Source organism: Hydractinia symbiolongicarpus, chromosome 3 (assembly GCF_029227915.1).
Source record: "Hydractinia symbiolongicarpus strain clone_291-10 chromosome 3, HSymV2.1, whole genome shotgun sequence".
Taxonomy (NCBI): domain Eukaryota; kingdom Metazoa; phylum Cnidaria; class Hydrozoa; order Anthoathecata; family Hydractiniidae; genus Hydractinia; species Hydractinia symbiolongicarpus.
The window spans coordinates 15184596-15205797 of record NC_079877.1 but is presented as its reverse complement, the minus strand read 5'-3'; the positions used below and the strand labels follow the sequence as shown (position 1 = coordinate 15205797).

At 34.1% G+C, this 21202-nt stretch overlaps 1 protein-coding gene across 1 annotated transcript; it reads left to right on the top strand.

The window, feature by feature from the left end:
• Positions 1–18820: 18820 nt before the first annotated feature.
• On the top strand, positions 18821–19685 carry LOC130635927 (uncharacterized). Its single transcript, XM_057445454.1, has 2 exons — positions 18821–19247; positions 19354–19685. Exons 1-2 carry the CDS (start codon positions 19045–19047, stop codon positions 19622–19624), a joined length of 474 nt encoding a protein of 157 aa, XP_057301437.1. The 5' UTR covers positions 18821–19044; the 3' UTR covers positions 19625–19685.
• Positions 19686–21202: the final 1517 nt, after the last annotated feature.

The following is a 21202-nucleotide window of genomic DNA, read 5'->3' as shown; positions in this document are numbered from 1 at the left end:
CTAGCAATAACCAAATAGTTTTTTTGAGAGATGACTTAAGAAATAAAATAATTAAAATATGCCTCGAGCTTTCGCTATATGGAACAAATTCTGCTGTTTGTTGCGAATGTTAGATAAAGAGAGTTTGCACTAATTCTATTTTGAAATTTTAGAACTACTCATAAATCTTTTCTGATTTATTTACCCTTCGGCCTAAAAACGACTCTCTTCACAATAAACCAGTATTTTCTGGCCTATGCGCATGCCAGTTTTCGAAGATTTAGAATGTTAAAAGACGCATTCCCATTTATAGTCCCAATGGCATAGCACTGGTTGAAACAAAGAAATATATCTAAAAACATAAATTTATATATAACCCCTTATGTATGACATCAGCGCTTATTTTCAATTTTTTTATGAACAAAATTTTTATCCTTAAGAAAATAGACCTGGAAAATTTTTGGCATACTATTATAGTACCATAGATTATATTTAAAGAAAAGCCAGAGATTTCAAAATGCATTTAGGTGTGGAAACGTCTTTCACGGCCCTCAACCTGTATAATGTCGAGGGCGATGAAAGACTCTTAATTTGGTTTAAGTATTAATTTTAATAATAATATTTATTTTACTTCTATTTTATTCTTTTTGTTCTGATTGATTAAAAGTATTTGGAAATGACTTCCTTTGTGTCTACACACATAATAAAAAATATAGCTACGCAAGAAGAAGGACCTTATTGGAGTAATTGTATTTCTTTTAATTCAGTACACGTTTTTACACCGGTTAAATAATCAGATGCACTGCATGTTTTTTTATAAGAAATTGAAAATTCAAGATAAGGCTTAAGGATGGTTATGAAAAGTACATTTTTTTAGGCTCACATATTCTTAGGTTAAGCTTAATGGCAAAAAGATTTATTAAAATATCTGACAACACATGATGTGGCTGAAAATATTCTTTTTTGAAAAAAATATCGCATTTGAATTTTGAACGTCAGTAAATAAATATCATTACATAACTCAGATATGAAGAATAAAAAAAAAAGCTGCTCACGAACAAAAAACATAAAAACTTTAAAACATTTTCTTAGGCTTTAAACAATGACAAAATTTAAGCCTATGAATGCTTGTCATGCTTATATAAATAAAACATGTACTGCTTAATATAGTAAAAAGTTCTTGTAAAGTTTTACTAACTTTTAATAACGATAAATATCTGTAAATTTTTATGTGAAATTGTTAGCATTTCCTTGTTTTAAAAGCTTGAACTTTTAATGTAACTTATTTATTTCTTATTTCAATATTTGATATGTTCTGCAAACTAGCATCACGCCTTTCTTTCCAAGGCTATATTTAGGTTCTATAAGAAAACTTATTCTTCCAAAGTGGGTGCAAAGTAAAATGTAATTGGTTATTAAATTATTATAGTTGGTCAAATGCTTCTGGTTTATTGCAAAATATCTTTTTGAATAGATGTTTTTTTGAATAAATATTGCGCCTGTTGATTTATGTAATATTTTCATACAATTTTCTGTGTGGGTGAATCATGCAGTGTAACTTACGTAATAACAGCTAATATATATATTTCTGTACATATTTATCTTAACAATCAGTGCCATATTAATGTATTTAGTTGTGACAAGTGCCCTTTGCCCAAAAAACATAGAGTTGTGGAATTTCTGAGGCAAGATAAAAATTCACTGTAAATATTGACATATTAACACGTAAATGTTTAGCTGAAATTGTTATTTATAATTTATTCTTAAGTTTTTTTGTACATATGATTCTTTTTTCATTATTTTATGCACATGTAAATTTTGAAATCAGCTTTGCCTTCTCGGTTTGTTTACTCTTTAACGACAGATAAAAGTAGATTTCATTTGATGTTAAAATGTAAACAAGCACTGAAACAAAGTCAAAAAAGTGCACGAATTAAATTTATTGTAAGCACCAAGAAATAATTAAATTTTAACTGGTGACTTTTATTTGTGTTAGCCCTGTTTAGGCGGGTGTTTCAGGGGTTCTACCAGAGCTGGAGAAGGGGACCTCCTTTTAAAAGCGATTTTGATAACATTGTTTTGCTATGAAATTTTGTACAGATGTTTTAAGGCACATTGGGGGGAAATTGCGTGGAAAAAAATTGTATGACGTCAACCTATTTAAAATCACATCATCGTACACAATCTACTCTCGATAAGTGAAACCCCGGATAAGTGGAACTTTCGTTTAGTGGAACCAATTTCCCCGGTCCCTTGGATTTGCATTAACAAACCTCTCTTATTTTATCCGATAACTGGAACCCTCGATAAGTGGAACTTTCTATAAATGGAACCATTTTTGGGGGCTCTTGAACAATATTTTTTCATAAAAGTAGAACTTTTCCGAAAGAAAAATCATCTACAGCACGTTCGAATCATTTTAAACAAAACATTCTTTTTTCGAATGCGAACGTAAATATGTATAAAGAATTTTCTTTTGTTTCTCACCCTGTTTTTCATTATTCCTAAATTCCTCGGTCTCCTGATATTTCAGATAAGAAAAAAATTCGATGAGTGGAACTCTTTTTCGGTTTTATAGAGGTTCCACTTATCGAGTAATCCGGACAGGTAGAACATTCGATAAGTGGAACCAATTTTTTCGGCCCTGTGGAGGTTCCACTTATCGAGAATAGACTGTATCTTTAAAACCAATAACAGGTTAAAACGGTAACACAATTCTTTAGAGTAAAAAAAACTTTTTCTAAAAATCTAAAAAGGCACTGTTCAAGATTTGTTTTAAATTTTGAAACGACTGCTTATAGGATAATCAACGAAAATATTTTTTAACATTCCTAAATTCTTTCATATCCGGAGAACAACATGTTATTTTTTATTTTCCAAATTTTTGCGTTGAAAAATGATAATTTGTTAAAAAATTTTTAATTTATCTTTAATAAAAGTTTTATAAAAAATATAGATTTCTTTGTTATGGTTTATAATAACTTCTAAAAAATCGGATGAAATTTCTCGATCGGGCAATCTCATACTTTCTATATAAGGAAGAATTTCCCGACATAGAAATAATTTTTAAATTCATAAATAATTTCTGTATTTGTAATTTGACAAAAACTGTGTACTTTTTACTCCAGTATTCATGCCGTGGGAAAACTAGAACGGCGGTACTATTTTTTCAATCCATTGAAATCTGGTTAGTATAATATTTAAGGAAATACATTTAGGAAAATTCAAGGAAAAATAAATCTGGAAAGCCAAAAAATTATGATGCATAAAAAAATACAAGTACATATAGGCTTAGCATGATCAGTTTTGTTTACATATTAGGAAACTTTTACTTGATAATCAGACATTGTGTTTGTTATAAATATGCTAAAATATTTTGACAAAACTTATCCATGTATGGCTGTCATTGAAGAAAAGTCTTGAACGATAATTAAATTTTAAAAGTGTTTTGAACGTTGCTTAGTTTCAATTCACTTTACATCTCTATGGTTCCATTTCCTCCTTAATATGCCACTGTTTTAAAAAAAGAAAATGAAAATTAGCGAAAAGGTGACATTATGTCATCATGTCAAATAAAATGTCAAATTTTGAGTTGATTTTCTCACAAATGCTATTTTGGCAACGAATTTGGATTGAAAACCACAATTAGTTAATTTTCTTGTAAACGAAAAACTTTTGGTGGTTTCTCAGGAACTTTTAAATCGTATCTTTGAAATAAAAATTGCCTTCCTTTAAATCAAATTTGTTTTAGTTCAAAACGCAAAACTTCACAGAGGCATACCATATACTTTTTCTTATAATTTTCAGGTGTATGAAGGATACTTAATTAATTTTAATATTTTTTTTATGACAAAAAAAAAGGTTTTTTGGTTGATTGTTTAATCTTGCTGTACACACCTCGTCCACATTAATTACGAACGTTTCCCGCGTTTTAACTCAACTTTTGCTTTGGATAAAGTAAAGGATAAAAAATTCTCTTGAAAGAATATGTGATAAGTAAATTTTTCTCTTTTTCTTTTTATTATTATTATAACACTTCTTACTTGATTTTTATAGAAGTACCTATTCTAAGCTGAATATACATGTCCTTGATATATTAACGGCAAATTAAACAAAGTCATGATGGTTTTGTGGTTCATGTTTTAGCGTTAAGTCTCTTCTCCACTACAAAAAATCTTTTCTCTCAAAACTGAAAGAATCAGATAATCTTCTGCGCACGCGTACGTAAAATGTTTATATCACAGAAGATTTTCTTGTCCGTTTTGTTCCGGGCAAAGTGGAGTTGAGTTTAGCTCTTTTTTTGCGTTGTATACGGATAATGTGCGCAATATTATGAAGTGTAAAAATTGTGAAAAATTACCAACAAAATGCTCTCTTCTGCTTTGTTTTTGTTTATTTTGTTACCCGGGAGTTTTTTTTAAAGGAGCCTTTTAAGTTTTTTTTCGAAAAGGGTGTCTAATGAGCAGAATAACTGATCATCTCGAGAGTTTTTGAAACAATTAAAAATATTGTTTTTAATGATATTGTATTTAAAGATATACAGATAGCTACTTATCTATAAGGATAAACTAGTCCTTACTGTATCAATAAGCAAATAATGCACGTGGTTATAAGCGTTTTACAGTGACGGTGCAGAATGAGTTAACTTTGGAAAGGCAGATTTTCCTGTTTATTCATTTGTAGTTATATCTACGAAAATATAAAATATTATTTATGTTGAGAATTTTAAAATTTACGTCGAAATTGGATAAAGGCACGAAAACACGAGTAATAAATTTACGACTGTCGCCTATCAATGTCGCCAGAGTAGCTTTTTGTTGGTTACAGCACTTTTTGTTAAAATTATTTTTTTGTCGCATTTCGTTACAGGTGATAAAAAACAAACGAACAAAAAACATCTTACGAAATAATTCCTTGTGTCGCCTTTTTACCACAAGTTCTAGGTTTGTATTCAGGCAATGAGCATTAATTATACCGAAATTTATTTTCACAATATAGAATATCACCTGTTGTATAGAAGTGTGGTGGTACGATAAATATTTTGCAAACAAACGTCTTCCGCAAATATTGCCTCACTTTTTCTCCAGCTTTAAGAACGTTGCTTTTGTCTAAACATTGAAAATTAATAAATGTTGTTTGTAAGGTAGAACTTTTATGTATAAATTCTGTAAATATTAAAACGCTCCCTTCTGTTAGAATATTTTATAACTAGAAAAGCCTTATGCATACTAGATAACGCATGTTTGACGATTTGATGAGTTTTTAAACAAATAGTGTACTCATGGCTCCCTTGTCACATCAATTCTAAGACGAAGCTAGATTCCGTTAGTGAACACAAAAGAAAAAGCTCAGTTTTGTTCATTTTTTCGCAACCATATTTTATATGGCTGAAAAGCAACTAAGCTAGAAATAATGTAAACTTAAGTATAATTAATTTCTAGATTTTTTGTTAACATACATTAATGTTAAAGAAATGTTATATTCGTTTGAATATTGGTTTAAAAACCTCTTCTGCTTATACTAATATAACCTAGCCATGGTAGGCCATGCTGAGAGAGTTCGTTTTACTTTTTTATTAGCGTTTTCTTCTTCCTCATCATCGTCAAGAGCTCGTCGATATTAAGGCCGGGTCTGGAAATTACACGTTTTTCAGCTTATGAAAAATTGGGAACTTTATGTTTAATTAACTCGACCATTTTACGACGAAATAATATAACTCGTTCATATTTTGGTCAGCAAAGCCTCCTCTTTTCAAAAATGATAACCTCGGTTTCAGATTCCTTCTCGTATGACCACAGGGAGCTCCAGAAGTAGGGGTACCAAAAATAGCATGTTTTCGAAAACCGCTGAAGTTTTGTCGAGTCACTGGGAAAAAAAACACATAAATTGGTAAGTTAACATGACAATCTTACAAAATCGTACGTGACATAAGTCCCAACTTCAATATAAAGCAGTAAAAATTGCCAATCTTTCCCATATTTTGTGCCAATTTTGGCAACTTGTCATTCATTTTGTACAATTTATTGCTATTCGTTAATTTTTGCGGAGAGAGAGCCATTGCTCGAACGGAGCTATTTTCCTCGTTCCCATAAATATATTAGAGCGTAACGAATTTCCGCGTTTTCTCCTAGTACATCAAATTTTAAAACGTCCGACTTTTGACCCACTTACCCAAATATTTTTTATGGTCATTTCTTCCGTGAAAATCCGGTTGGTCGAGACACGCCATTTTCAGTTAAGATCAGGTCGGCATACAGCATTAGCCACGTGATTTATAAGTTACTCTTACTAATATCACATGACATTTCCTCAGATACATAGCGCTTGAAACGAAAATTTAGTTGATGATAGCTTGATGATAGGGTAGAAGGGTATTTTGAGGTAAACGAAGAAAGGGTATGTACAGCTAGTAGATCACTATTTCTTTACATTGATAACCCCTTCTTATCCTTACTGCCACCTAAAGCTAGCTAGTATAAAACTGCCCACTTAGCTGGCATAATAACAGAACTTAGATAACATATAGCTAGCTTACTTTAACCGTTTAGCTAGCTATAAAAAAAGGGCTATAGCATAAAACTAGCTACAAAGCTAGCATAAAATTAACTACATAACTGGAAGGAATTGAAGCAAGAAGGATGAACAACATTATTTTACAGAACAATTTATGGCTTACATTTTTTTATTATTCTTTTTTTTTTTAGAAGAAGAAGATATCCTTAAGAATCACGTAGAGGAAAACAAGTTTATTGGCGCTTACACATGCGAGGAAAAAGAATTGTATATGAAAATGACCACTTATTGACACTTAACACGTTTTGACGTACATTGTGGAAAAGCTAATTTTGCCTGGATTCATGTTATTTGTTGGCATTAACACTTCAGTGTGCGTAAAGAACTTATTATGAAGGATTTCAGTTTTGCTGGGTTTTTTTGCAATATTTTTATTAAACCTTTGTTGTGGTTAACAGTGTAATATATGCCAAGAAAGCTATTTTTTCTTAATAGTATTATATTTGTGTATTTGTTGCACTTTACAATGCACAGAAGAACTAATTTTTACAGACTTCGATTTTACCTACTTTGTAGAATGTTTGTTAAACTTTTGTTGTTGAAGGATCAATGTAACATGCTAAAAAGGCTAATTTTGTCCAATTCAGATGTATTGTAAACTGTATATAAATAGGTAGTGGTGTGTAAACTTTTGTATATTCTTTTTATTTGAATGTGTAACATGTTATGCCATTTCTTTTAATTTAAAATGATACAGTGTTCCCAAAGGACTCATTTTGATTTTACTCTTTCTCTGCTTTGTGGAAATTTTGCTAAATTTATGTTATGCTTACCGCAATGTGAGATGCGTCAAAACAACTTTGTCCAGTTCAAACTATAGTCATTGCTTTTCAAAAAATGGTAATGTCAATGATATTACCCCCAATATGAGAGCAAACATAAAACATATAAGGTAGCTATAGCATAAAAAACTAGCTACAAAGCTAGCATAAAATTAACTAATTGGCTGGGATAAAACTACCAATTGAGCAGGCATAAAATTAGCTCCTTTAGCTAGCATATAAATTTTTTTGACATGACACAGTAAGTGAGATAATTCTACTCTGATTAGAAATGTCCATTACATAGCTTGTTCTAGCCACAGGAACAAGATATGTATGGGACAATTTTAGATCAAAAATCAAGGACCAAAATGTTTAGTGAAATCAGCAAAAGTGCATACCTATATATTCTACAGATAGATTGGTTTAGCTGCATAGGATAACAACAGGTTTTTTGGAAATGGGTATTATGCCGAAACGTATGTGCAACACATATATACATATACCTGCACAAATCACTCAGCCCAGTGTTAACAACAAGCTGTTACCCGTGTTTCTATTTAACAGAAGTTGTGCTGAAGTTTTTTTGAAAGGGTTTGTTTACCTATACTAATGGCGCACCACAGATTAAAGTACATATACATTTTAAGTTTTACCGGGAACATTTTGTGAAAAATAAAAAAGGTTTGCTGACAGTTTTCGTTATGACATGGCACAATATGTAAATTGTGTTTTTATTCAAGCTAAAGTTGAAGGAAATATATATTTTGTGAATCTGAAAAATATAATTATGCACCCAACACACCTTAAATGTTGGGTGTTTCACTCGATTTATGATATAGTGCACACCTGTACTAACGCGCTCCACCTGAATGTGTGGTACAGTTTACAATTTGTATTAATTGTTTCAACAAGTGCTTTATGCCAGGTAACACAGTTACTTGTGGCTTAACCAGCATTTCTCAAAAGTTTAATTTATCTAGGCTGTGTGCTGTAAATTCCTAAGTGTATATAATATTCACCTGTAAAGTATTGTATATATATTTATGTTTATGCCCTGCTGGTCTAATGGCTATGACACTCATGCAAATGAGAGATCCAGGTTAACATCCTGGACAGGGCTAGAAAAAACATAATTATCTTGCACCTACAACAACCAGGTTTTCATATAATAGGTAATCTTTGAGTCGTAGAGGGGGGGGAGTTGCATACATTTATCACTTTCATTTATAGAGCCCAAAAGTGCTTTGCTTTTTGTAATAGATCTACTTTATGGTAAAAAGTTTTTGTTGATACACCTGGTAGGCACCAGAAACCAAAAAAGGCGTTTTTTAATAATTTTTTTGCATTTCTCGAAGACTGCTTTGATTATTTCTATATCTTGACTTTTTAATGTTGTTGGCATTGGAACCAAGTTAATCTCAGATTTATCACAAAGTGATATGTCGTTATGACCGATTGTTTAAATACTTGTAATGGCACATAATTCTGCTATGATTCACTGTATATTGACCTGAGATAAATTTGAGACTTTTTTTTGAGATACTGAATTTGAAATATTTGCACCTCAATATTTTCTATATTCCTGGACTAATATGATACTTAACTTAGACATATTGAGTATACGCAATCTTTGAGTTGTAAGGTAGAGATTTTCTATTAAAGTCATGCACCCCTCTGCCTTGCCGTTTCATTGCCTTGCCTGCACTGACCGTGCCTTTCTTTGCCTACCCTTCCTATGCCTTTTCTGGTGCCTGCCTACTATGTTCTTGCCTGTGGCTCCCATGCCTTGCCTATCCCTGCCTTCCTGATTCCTCTTCCTACTTCCTTGCCTGCCTTTGCCCTTTCCTTGCCGTGCTTAATGCCTTTGCCTTGGCAACCTCTCCGCAACACTTTCTATACTAGTTGCGGAGAGAAGCGGAGTGCGCGCCAGCGCACGGAGCGTAGCGGAGCCCATTTCCTCATTAAATAAGCCAAATATAAGGGGCGGAGGAGAGTGTATAGGATTTCCGCACGTATACATCAAAATTTAAATTTTCGTAGGACGTTTTTCGACTGGGTTGCCCCGTAATTTTTCTGGTTATTTTTTCGTAAATTTCAGATTGAGCGAGTATATACGGCGATGGAGTGCTTTTGTTTATTTAAAGATCTCCTAGCGGGAACTTCCAGTTGAGACTAAGTTAGTTCTAACCACGTGATTCATAAGTCACTTTGACTAATATCACGTGACTTTTTCTCGGATAACATAGCGCCTCAAACTCAAACTTTCGTTAATCTAAGCTATATCGAAACTTCTGGAAGGTTATTTTCAAGAAAACGAAGAAAGGGTATGTTTAGCTAGCTAGTATATCACTATTTTTTACATGTAATGAACCCATTCTTATTCTCACTCACACCTAAAGCTAGCTAGCTTAAAACTACAGATTTAGATAGAATAATAATAGAACTTAGATAGCATATAGCTAGCTAGATAGTATAAAAAAGAGCAAACAGTACCTATGGTTAGCACAAAACTAGCTACAAGGCTAGCATAAAATTAACTACTTAGTTGGGGTAAAACTACCAATGTATCTAGCATAAAATTAGCTATTTTAGCTGGCATTAAATCAGCAAAATAGCTTGCTAATAGAAATATTCTTTCAGACAGATTTTCTAGCTATAGCTAGCTAGCTTTACATATACTACACAGTGAGTGAGATAATTCTACACTGTAGCGTAGGAATGCCCCATCACATAGCTGGTTCTAGCTACAATCGTCCATACAATTTGTTGTCTTTGGCAATTTTATACCAAAGATCAAGAACCAAAAAGTTTAGCAAAGTCAGCAAAAGAACATAGCTAGCTAGATATTTTGCAGATAGTGTGTTATGTTCTCACTCATGATCAATGTTTATATAAAGGTATGTCACATGTAATTGTTTACGTTGCTTAGCCATTAAAGGGCAGTTTTTAACATTGAGGGGAAATGGGAGAGCCATCTTTTCGTGGACGATTGTAGCTAGCTATATATATTGTACACACATCTGGAAATAAACTTTTTTAACCCTGCCGGTGAGCATACATCATGCGGCTCAAGTTACAGAAACGAAAATTATTTCAATATATTACTGAGGCTTTTTAAATTCTGAAAAGCGGTTCTCGTGCAATCGTCAACATGTTTTGAAAATCTTCAAATATATTCATTATATATATATTTCTTATTTAATTTCCTTATATGTATATATACAAATAATGTCTTGATATATAATTTCTTTTTCTGTAACTTGACCTGAACTTTACACCAATGCTGGATATCATGTTTAAGTCCAGCTCTAGCTAGGTACCAAGCTAGCCTAATTTATTGCTATACTTTTGAAGTTTCTGTTCAGTTTGGAATTAGAGCTTTTTATTCTAATGTCATGAAAACTTGTACTAAGGCGCAGTTTACAATTTATATTAATTGGTCCACCAAGCGTTTAACACAGTTACTTGACCAGCATTTCTCAAAAGGTTAATTAACTAGGCTGTGTGCTGTAAATTCCTAAGTGTATATAATATTCACCTGTAAAGTTTCGTATATATATATATTTATGCCCTGCTGGTCTAATGGCTATGACACTCATGCAAATGAGAGATTCAGGTTCAAATCCTGGACAGGGCTAGGAAAAACATAATTATCTTGCACCTACAACAACCAGGTATTCATATATGATATTAGCTATATATTGAGTATAATAGGTAATCTTTGAGTTGTAGAGGGGGGAGTTACATACATTCATCACTTTAATTTATAGAGCCCACAAATGCTTTGTTTTTGTAAAAGATCTGTCACTTTTTGTTAAAAAGTTTTGTGTTGATGAACCTGGTAGGCACAAGAAACCAAAAAAGACTTTTTTACTAAAAAATAATGCTTTTCTAGTTGACTTCTCTAATCATTTCTCTACCTTGACTTTTTAATGTTGTTAGAGTTAGTAAAAATCCATATTCTCAAATTCATTTGAACCAAGTTGACTTTTAATCTCAAATTTATCAATATATACATGATTTTTTTGTCATTATGACCAATTGTTTAAATTCTTATATTGGCACATAGGGAGGGGATAAATTAGGGAGGTTTTAGACGGGGGGGGGGGGGGGGGGGCTTAATAGAAGGGGTTTAAATAAAGGGAACCTACATAAAGCAGACATTTCTCTTGCCTTGCCGGTACTTACCGTGCCTTTTCCTTGCCGTCCTTAATGCCTTTGCCTACGCTTCCCATGCCTAATTTATCCCTGCTTTGCTGTTTCCTGTTTCTTTGCCGTGCCCTTACCTTGCCCTGCTTAATAATACACCCTTACTCTTCCTTTGCCGTTTCTGGTGCCTGCCTACTGTACCCTTGCCTGTGCCTCCCATGCATTGCCTACCCCTGCCTTGCTGATTCCTCTTCCTGTTTCCTTGCCTGCCTTTGCCTGGCCCTTTTCTTGCTACCCCTGTTTTACCCCTGTCTTGCCTACCCCTGCCTTGCTGATTCCTCTTCCTGTTTCCTTGCCTGCCTTTGCCGTGCCCTTTCCTTGCCGTGCTTAATGCCTTTGCCTTGGCAACCTCTCCGCAACACTTTCTATACTGGTTGCACTTATGCCTTGAACAAAACCCATTCTGCATTATCTAAGCTACACTTTCTACTACATTTTTGCGGAGCGTAGTGAAGGGGAGCGCCAGCGAGCCGAGCGCAGCGAAGCTATTTTCCTCGTTCCCATAAATATATTAGAGCGTATCGAATTTCCGCGTTTTCTCCTAGTACATCAAATTTCAAAACGTCCGACTTTTGACCCACTTACCCAAATATCTTTTATGGTCATTTCTTCCGTGAAAATCTGGTTCGTCGAGACCATGCCGTTTCCAGTTGAGATCAGGTCGGCATACGGCTTTAGCCACGGTCACTCTTACTAATATCACGTGACATTGTCTCACATACATAGCGCTTGAAATGAAAATTGCGTTGATGGCCATATTGGCTTGTTGGACGTAATGGACGGAAGGGCATTTTCAAGAAAACGAAGAAAGGGTATGTTAGCTAGTATATCACTATTTTTTACATGTAATGAGCCCCTTTCTAGCCTCACTCACACCTAAAGCTAGCTAGTATAAAACTGCCGACTTAGCTGGGATAATATTAAAACTTAGATAGCATATATAGCTATAGCTAGCTAACTACTTTAAGAAGAGTTAGCTTAGCTCGCATAAAAAAGAGAACAAACAGTGCCATATAGCTAGCATAAAATTATCAATGTTGCTAGCATAAAATTAGATATTTGTGCTGACAAAATAGCTAGCTAGCTATCATAGAAAAATTCTTTCAGAAAGATTTTCTAGCTTTTGCTAGCTAGCTTTGGCTACATATATATACTACACAGTGAGTGAGATAATTCTACTCTCACATATCTTGTTCTAGCTACAATTGTGCACAAAATTTGTTGACTCTGCCAATTTTATATATCAAAAACCAAGAACCAAAAAGTTTAGAAAAGTCAGCAAAAAAACATAGCTATAGCTATAGTCACATATTTTGCAAATAGTACGTTGTCACGTCCGCTGATGATTAATGTTTATATAGAGGTACTGCTGGTGAGCTTACACCAGTGCGGCTCAAGTTACAGAAACGGAAATTATTTCAATAAATATGTATCGGGGAAACTTTTTCAACATGTATATACATTTGTTATTACTGAGGCGTTTTTAAATTCTGACAAGCGGTTCTCATGCAATCATCAACGCCTACTGAAAATCTTCATATATATATATATATATATAATTCATTTTTTAGGTTCAATCAGAACAAATTTCAGAAAAATGAAAAAATTTCCTGTTCGGGAAATCTCATAATTTTTTAAACCAGAAAATAATTTCACGATAAAGAAATATTTTCCGTTTTTGTAACTTGACCCAAACACCATTCTTGTTCTGTTTAACCTTTTTTAGCATTTTCGATACATCAGGTTCTAAAGAAAATATGTCCCTGGTGCAAGTAATATTGCGTCCGGAACACACTACAGTACTGCTAATGCGGAAACCCCAGGAAATGTTTCATCAAGGCGAAGATGAAACAGTTTGATCGATTACCATGGAGCACGTGGGAACTTTGTTTTTATACGATTCGTTATATAATTCAACCGAAAGGGGCATCTAAAATTTTTCGCTTGCGAACCTAGGGGACTCAGTCCCACGCTCCGCAACACTTTCTATACTAGTTACAACTGGTGTGCAATATTCAGCCAGCGGCAGAAGCATTTCAATGCACTACCTTTAAAAATCCCTGAACTTCGCCGCCATTGTTTGGTCCGTCTTTATGCGGAGAGAAGCGGAGGGCGCGTCAGCGCCCGGAGCGTAGCGGAGCCCATTTCCTCATTAAATAAGCCAAATATAAAAGAAAAAGTAAGCACGGTGGAGAGTATATAGGATTTCTATACGATTTCCGCGCCCCGTCCCCCTATACATCAAAAATATCAAAAATCGGTCGTTTTGGGGCCTAGTCTCCCAGCGATTTCATATGGTCATTCTTAAGTACGTTTTTCTAGTGAGCGAGACAACATGTTTTTAGCACGGCGATGGAGTTTTTGTTGTTTTTTAAATATGGTACCAAGCGTAAATGGTGCCGTTTCCAGTTTAGGTTAAATCTGCCTACACTTTTTAGCCACGTGATACATAAATCACTTTTACTAACATCACATGACATTTTCTCGGACACATAGCGCCTTAAACTCAATCTAAGCCATATCGCAACCAACGGAAGGGCTTGTTATGTTCAAGAAAGCGAAGAAAGAAAGGGTATGTAATGAACTCTTTCTTATTCTCACTCACACCTAAGGCTAGCTAGCATAAAACTACTCACTGAGCTGGAATAATAATAGAACTTAAATAGCTAGCTAGAGCTACTTGAATTGAAGAGCTAGCTAGCTAATAGCATAAAAAAGATCAAACAATATCATAATGGCTAGTATAAAACTAGCTAGCTACAAAGAAATAGATTTTCTGGCTATAGATAGCTATAGCTCTACATATACTACACAGTGAGTGAGATAATACACTGAATCATAGTGCCGTGTTTAATTTTTAATCTTTAACAGAAACTTTTTCCATTAAATATTGCGGGGGTTTTTTGCTTAGAGAAGGTAAAAACAGGTTATAAACTGTATTTTTATTTTTAAATGTTACAAAATTAATTGTTTTAGCTGCGTAGGATAAGAACAGGTTGTTAACTGTCTGTTTGTTTGAACTGAAGTTAGGATAGTTTTTTAGAAATGGGTATTGTACCGAAACGTATGTGCGAAACAGTATACCTATACAAATCACTCAGCCCTGTGTTAACGACAAGCTGTTACCTGTGTTTCTATTTAACAGAAGTTGTGCTAAAGTTATTTTCAAAGGTTTGTTTACCTATACTAATGGCGCACCACAGATTAAAGTACATATATATTTTAAGTTTTACCGGGAACATTTTGTGAAACAGTTTTCGCTATGACATAGCACAATATGTAAATTGTGTTTCTATTCAAGCTAAAGTTGAAGGAAATATATATTTTGTGAATCTGAAAAATATAATTACACACCTGACACACCTTTAATGTTGTGTGTTTCACTCGATTTATGATATACTGCACACCTGTACTAAAGCGAGCCACCTGAATGTGTGGTACAGTTTAAAATTTGTATTAATTGTTCCATCAAGGGTTTAACGCCAGGTAACAGAGTTACTTGTGGCTTAACCAGCGTAAATCTCCTAAGTGTATATAATACTCACCTGTAAAGTTTTGTATATATATTTATGTTTATGCCCTGCTGGTCTAATGGCTATGACACTCATGCTAATGAGAGATCCAGGTTCAAATCCTGGACAGGGCTAGGAAAAACATAATTATCTTGCACCTACAACAACCAGGTTTTCATATAATAGGTAATCTTTGAGTAAGACTTCTCTGATTATTTCTATATCTTGACTTTTTAATGTTGTTGTCATTGGAACCAAGTTAATCTCAGATTTATCAAAAAATGATATGTCGTTATGACCGATTGTTTAAATACTTGTAATGGCACATAATTCTGCTATGATTCACTGTGTATTGACCTGAGATAAATTTGAGACTTTTTTTTGAGATATTGAATTTGAAACATTTGCACCTCAATATTTTCTATACTCCTGGACTAATATGATACTTAACTTAGACATATTGAGTATACGCAATCTTTGAGTTGTAAGGTGGAGATTTTCTACTAAAGTCATGCACCCCTGCTTTGCCGTTCCATTGCCTTGCCAGCACTGACCGTGCCTTTCTTTGCCTACCCTTCCTATGCCTTTTCTGGTGCCTGCCTACTATGTCCTTGCCTGTGGCTCCCATGCCTTGCCTACCCCTGCCTTCCTGATTCCTCTTCCTATTTCCTTGCCTGCCTTTGCCCTTTCCTTGCCGTGCTTAATGCCTTTGCCTTGGCAACCTCTCCGCAACAGTTTCTATATTGATTTATGACCTAGCTAATGACAATCTCGTCCCCGGGGCCGGTTTACTTTTTCGACAATCTTGGAAGGAGCCCTGGGGAAGAGGTTGATCACGTAAACAAACAAACTGCAACTTTGCAGAAGCCATCATAAAATGAAGTCTCTTCTCCTAGCTAGCTTTCTCTTTTCTCTTTCAATATGGTTAGCAATAATATTATAAGTTTAATTTCTAATGCTTAGCTAGCCAGATATGTTTTGCAATTTGTATGCTTCCTTTTGTGTTTGTTTGCTTCCTAATGTGTTTTGGTAGCTATAGCTAGCTACACATAAAAAATGTTTGTGTCCTGTGGTGTGTGATATATATTGTACAAATTTATAGAACTTTTTGAATGTTTACATTTTCCACGATAGGCCCTGCTGGCTCTAACAACTGCGTGGCAGGCTGAAAGATGTGGGAGCTTGCTAGCTGAGCGGAAAGGTCTTTTTCAGTCCATTTCTTTCTACTACAGAAACATTGTGTTGAGGCTTTAAGCCAGTGTAGATGGATACCTTCTGATTGACATATATTAATATAAAGTCGTACCGATACCTTCATGCGAAGAAACAGACTACCTTATGTGTGTAGATAGATAGATAGATGTGCATATTTTACATGGCTAGCCTCACAAATATCGAGGGATATACCCTGTCTATTATTTCCAGCAGGGGCTATGGCTTAGATGGAGAGTCCTAGAGTATTTAATGCTCATTTTGAGCTACGCAGAACCAATTAGGGCCCGCGCTCTACTAGACAACTCCCGGCAACATCCAACGGCCCACACAGTGTGCCATCTTCCCAATTTCCCTCACATGGCTTGGGTTAACCTGGGGCTATGGTAACATTCACTCGCCCATGTTGAATCGCCGTCAAGAGGAATCGAACCCCGGTCTCCCGCACAGAGTACAAGAGCTATAACCACTCATCTACGGTACCATAATTAATGTTAATTAATGCAGGATAAGTTCTTGCGGGATTAATTTTTGTTTGCTTAATTTTTGTGAATTTGGCTCCTTTTTCGCAAAGTTAAGTCCCGCAAAAAAGATTTTGGGAAGTCGTCTATTCGCAAAAATAAATCCCGCAAAAATATATGTGAACTGGCATTCACAAAAATAAGTATCGCAAAATGGCATTTTTTTATACATTAATTAACTTTAATAACATTTTTGAAATTCTAGATGATTTGTGAGATTTAGAATTATTAAAATACAGTGCAAACCCTTTGATCGTTGTTTAGCATACTCTTGAAACCTCCGATTCGAAAAAAAATTATTGCATTTCTTTATATATATATATATATATATATATATATACATGTTATAAACATTCGCAAAATCAAATCCCGCAATTTCCTTGCTGAGAGCCCAATTCATAAAAATAAATCCCGTAAAACTTATTTTTTTTTAGACGTTCAATCGCAAAAATTAATATCGCAAAAATTTGTTCCGCATTAATTTATAATTTATACGCTTTAAGGTAAAAAGGACCTCGCCTACCTAGTGCCTGGATCTTTTTGCATGCCACGCAAAAGGGCGGCATCGATATTTTCGAAAATCGAGCAATGTGATTGGTTAGAACTTACGTCATAATATTCCACGGTATTGCCCGCTACCATAGCAACAGTGTTTATAGTTTAAATACGGTAGCATTAAATGTAAATAAACACGGAAAAAAGTAAACAAAACGTGAAACAGAAGTGAAACTTACTTTTATCTTTTAGTTTGTAGCTACGATAAAATCCTGTAATGTTTACACGATATTCGATTTAAAAAAATATATTTTTAGTTCGAATGTACGTTCCATGGGAATAGTGTCTATAAAGACATAGTTTCTACATCCTGCTTATAATGTTATATTTTTTGTTGTAAAATGCAGTAACCGGATAATAATCCATATAATAACTGTTTATTTCGGGCAATACCTTAGAATATTGACTCCTGTCACGTATTGCCCTCGCAAGCTCTGGCAATACTTTGACGTTGGTCAATATTCTCCAGTATTGCCCTCATAAACAGTTATTATAGGGTTAATATTTCCAATACATTAAACAGCACCATTTTAATTTTTAAGTGGATAGAAATATAACCTAATATATATATACTTAACTTTTGTGGATTTTTTTTGCAGTTTGCTCTAAAATGTGTAGTTTAAAGAAAGGCATTTTTTAAAAAAGGACAAACTTTCGCAATCTTTTATTTTGCATTTTACGTTAATTCCAGCTCTTTTTTAATTTTCCCTGTAAATTTAATACAAATTCACTTTAGACAAAGGATATAAGCAAAAATAGGTTATATACTATAATTCCTGCACAATATCTAAACTGAACTAATTCACAAAAGGAAATTTGTGCAAGTTTTGTAAAGTTTCACAATTGGGTGAAAATTTGTTACGTAAACAGGCCATTTATATATATACATGTTTCACTTTGATCGAGTTGTTGATTCTATTTTGTATTTGAACAAATTATTTGTGGAGGAAATTTTTGTGGAACTTATTTTTGCATATAAGTGGTCTCAAAATTCTTTATTTTAGCGGATGACTACATTTTCCTATGAAATTTGAAGAATTAATTTTGCCTAAGCTTTCAGAAATAGGTATTTTCAAATAAGCAACAAATAACTCAATGGGAAGTTTTAATTTCTATTCTCATATCCACTTCTTTTCTACACCTAGCCCTCCTTACCCATCATTAAACAAATATAACTATCATTATCATGTTAGGTTTTATTGTTTATTTACTAAACGAAGTGTGATTTTATTGTTCATTTACTGAAAGAAGTGTGTTTGGACAGCTGCTGATTTATCATGCAGAACAGGTGCAAGCCCTGTCACTTCTGTGGGCAATAAATTCCATACATTTACTATTTTTCTTACAGTTATAATCTCATCTATTTTTTCAAACCGTTTAGATATTAATCTCCGAAGGTGAGAGTAAAATCTTAAAATATGGGTCCTATTATCCCGTGGACTATATCTAAGTACATATATACTTGTTGGAAGCCCTTAACCTGCTTTAATTAATTTGCTTGAAATAAAAAAAACACAAATGTTATTGTGTTGCTATGGTTACGGCGTCAATAATGAAAAAAAGGACGATACAAAGTAGCATCCAACCAATTAGGTTTGGAAATGACAATTGCGCAGTCCCCTAATTTTCTTACGGGCCAATTGCGCCCATTCTCCAATTTTACCGCCAAAATCGAATCGAAAGCGCGCGACAAAATTTTTGAAGAGAAATTGGTACAATATGGCATCATCTATTCTCGATCCATTAACTTGTGGTTTTATAAAAATTGGAGTATATCAAATTTTGACGCAGAGGCATGGTCTCAAGAAGTGCGATGGTGAAACAAAAAAGGTTTTTACGGGACGGGTGTTGAAACATCAATTTAACAAGTTACTTGAAGTTCATTCTGATTTAAGAAGTATAAATTATGATACATTTAGAAGGTAAAAATCATATATTTAAAAAAAATTTATATCCATCTTTTCATAAATCAAAAGTGGGGATGACTATTTTCCCAGGCTGTTGAATATCGTTTTTTTTCTTTCTAAGGTGCTTCCCTAAAATTATTGACAACATCCGTGCATTAGCAAAGACAGACCACCAATCAAAAAATAAACTCGTTGAATGTTTCGGGAATGAAAAATGGAAGAGATTGTCGACAGACAAGAAGATAATACACCAGTTTGGAAATTGTCCTGGATGCCAAAACAATGCGATATGGAAAGAGAACTTGGGTTTGTTTCCCGTACGCAAACTTAGCTTGAAAAAAAAAGCTGACATAGCAGGATTGTACAAAGAAAGAAATTTGAAGGTACGTTAATTAAAAATACCAGATGACCTCCTGTATTCCACTGATCTTTAATAACAAACTCGTTCCCAGCTTTATGTCTATTTTCATTCGGCATAATCAAAATGAGAAAAAGAGAAGTTGCGTTCATAATAATCAATAAAGCCGGAAATCAGAGTTACAAGTTACGACCAGAAGTCCGAAAGTAAAAATATACGTTTGGTGTTCATTTTGGATACGCATGTAAAAAATCACGGGACATCTTTCATTCTTATAAAATTGTTCTATGAAATGGCTAAGTTGTATCAATTAATCTTAAAAATATTTTTAGGCGCAGACCAAGGCAACTCTTCAAAAATTAGACGATGAAATCAAAGCAAATCATAATCTTTAATATAATTAATAATTAATATAGAAACTGTTGCGGAGAGGTTGCCAAGGCAAAGGCATTAAGCACGGCAAGGAAAGGGCAAAGGCAGGCAAGGAAATAGGAAGAGGAATCAGGAAGGCAGGGGTAGGCAAGGCATGGGAGCCACAGGCAAGGACATAGTAGGCAGGCACCAGAAAAGGCATAGGAAGGGTAGGCAAAGAAAGGCACGGTCAGTGCTGGCAAGGCAATGGAACGGCAAAGCAGGGGTGCATGACTTTAGTAGAAAATCTCCACCTTACAACTCAAAGATTGCGTATACTCAATATGTCTAAGTTAAGTATCATATTAGTCCAGGAGTATAGAAAATATTGAGGTGCAAATGTTTCAAATTCAATATCTCAAAAAAAAGTCTCAAATTTATCTCAGGTCAATACACAGTGAATCATAGCAGAATTATGTGCCATTACAAGTATTTAAACAATCGGTCATAACGACATATCATTTTTTGATAAATCTGAGATTAACTTGGTTCCAATGACAACAACATTAAAAAGTCAAGATATAGAAATAATCAGAGAAGTCTTACTCAAAGATTACCTATTATATGAAAACCTGGTTGTTGTAGGTGCAAGATAATTATGTTTTTCCTAGCCCTGTCCAGGATTTGAACCTGGATCTCTCATTAGCATGAGTGTCATAGCCATTAGACCAGCAGGGCATAAACATAAATATATATACAAAACTTTACAGGTGAGTATTATATACACTTAGGAGATTTACGCTGGTTAAGCCACAAGTAACTCTGTTACCTGGCGTTAAACCCTTGATGGAACAATTAATACAAATTTTAAACTGTACCACACATTCAGGTGGCTCGCTTTAGTACAGGTGTGCAGTATATCATAAATCGAGTGAAACACACAACATTAAAGGTGTGTCAGGTGTGTAATTATATTTTTCAGATTCACAAAATATATATTTCCTTCAACTTTAGCTTGAATAGAAACACAATTTACATATTGTGCTATGTCATAGCGAAAACTGTTTCACAAAATGTTCCCGGTAAAACTTAAAATATATATGTACTTTAATCTGTGGTGCGCCATTAGTATAGGTAAACAAACCTTTGAAAATAACTTTAGCACAACTTCTGTTAAATAGAAACACAGGTAACAGCTTGTCGTTAACACAGGGCTGAGTGATTTGTATAGGTATACTGTTTCGCACATACGTTTCGGTAC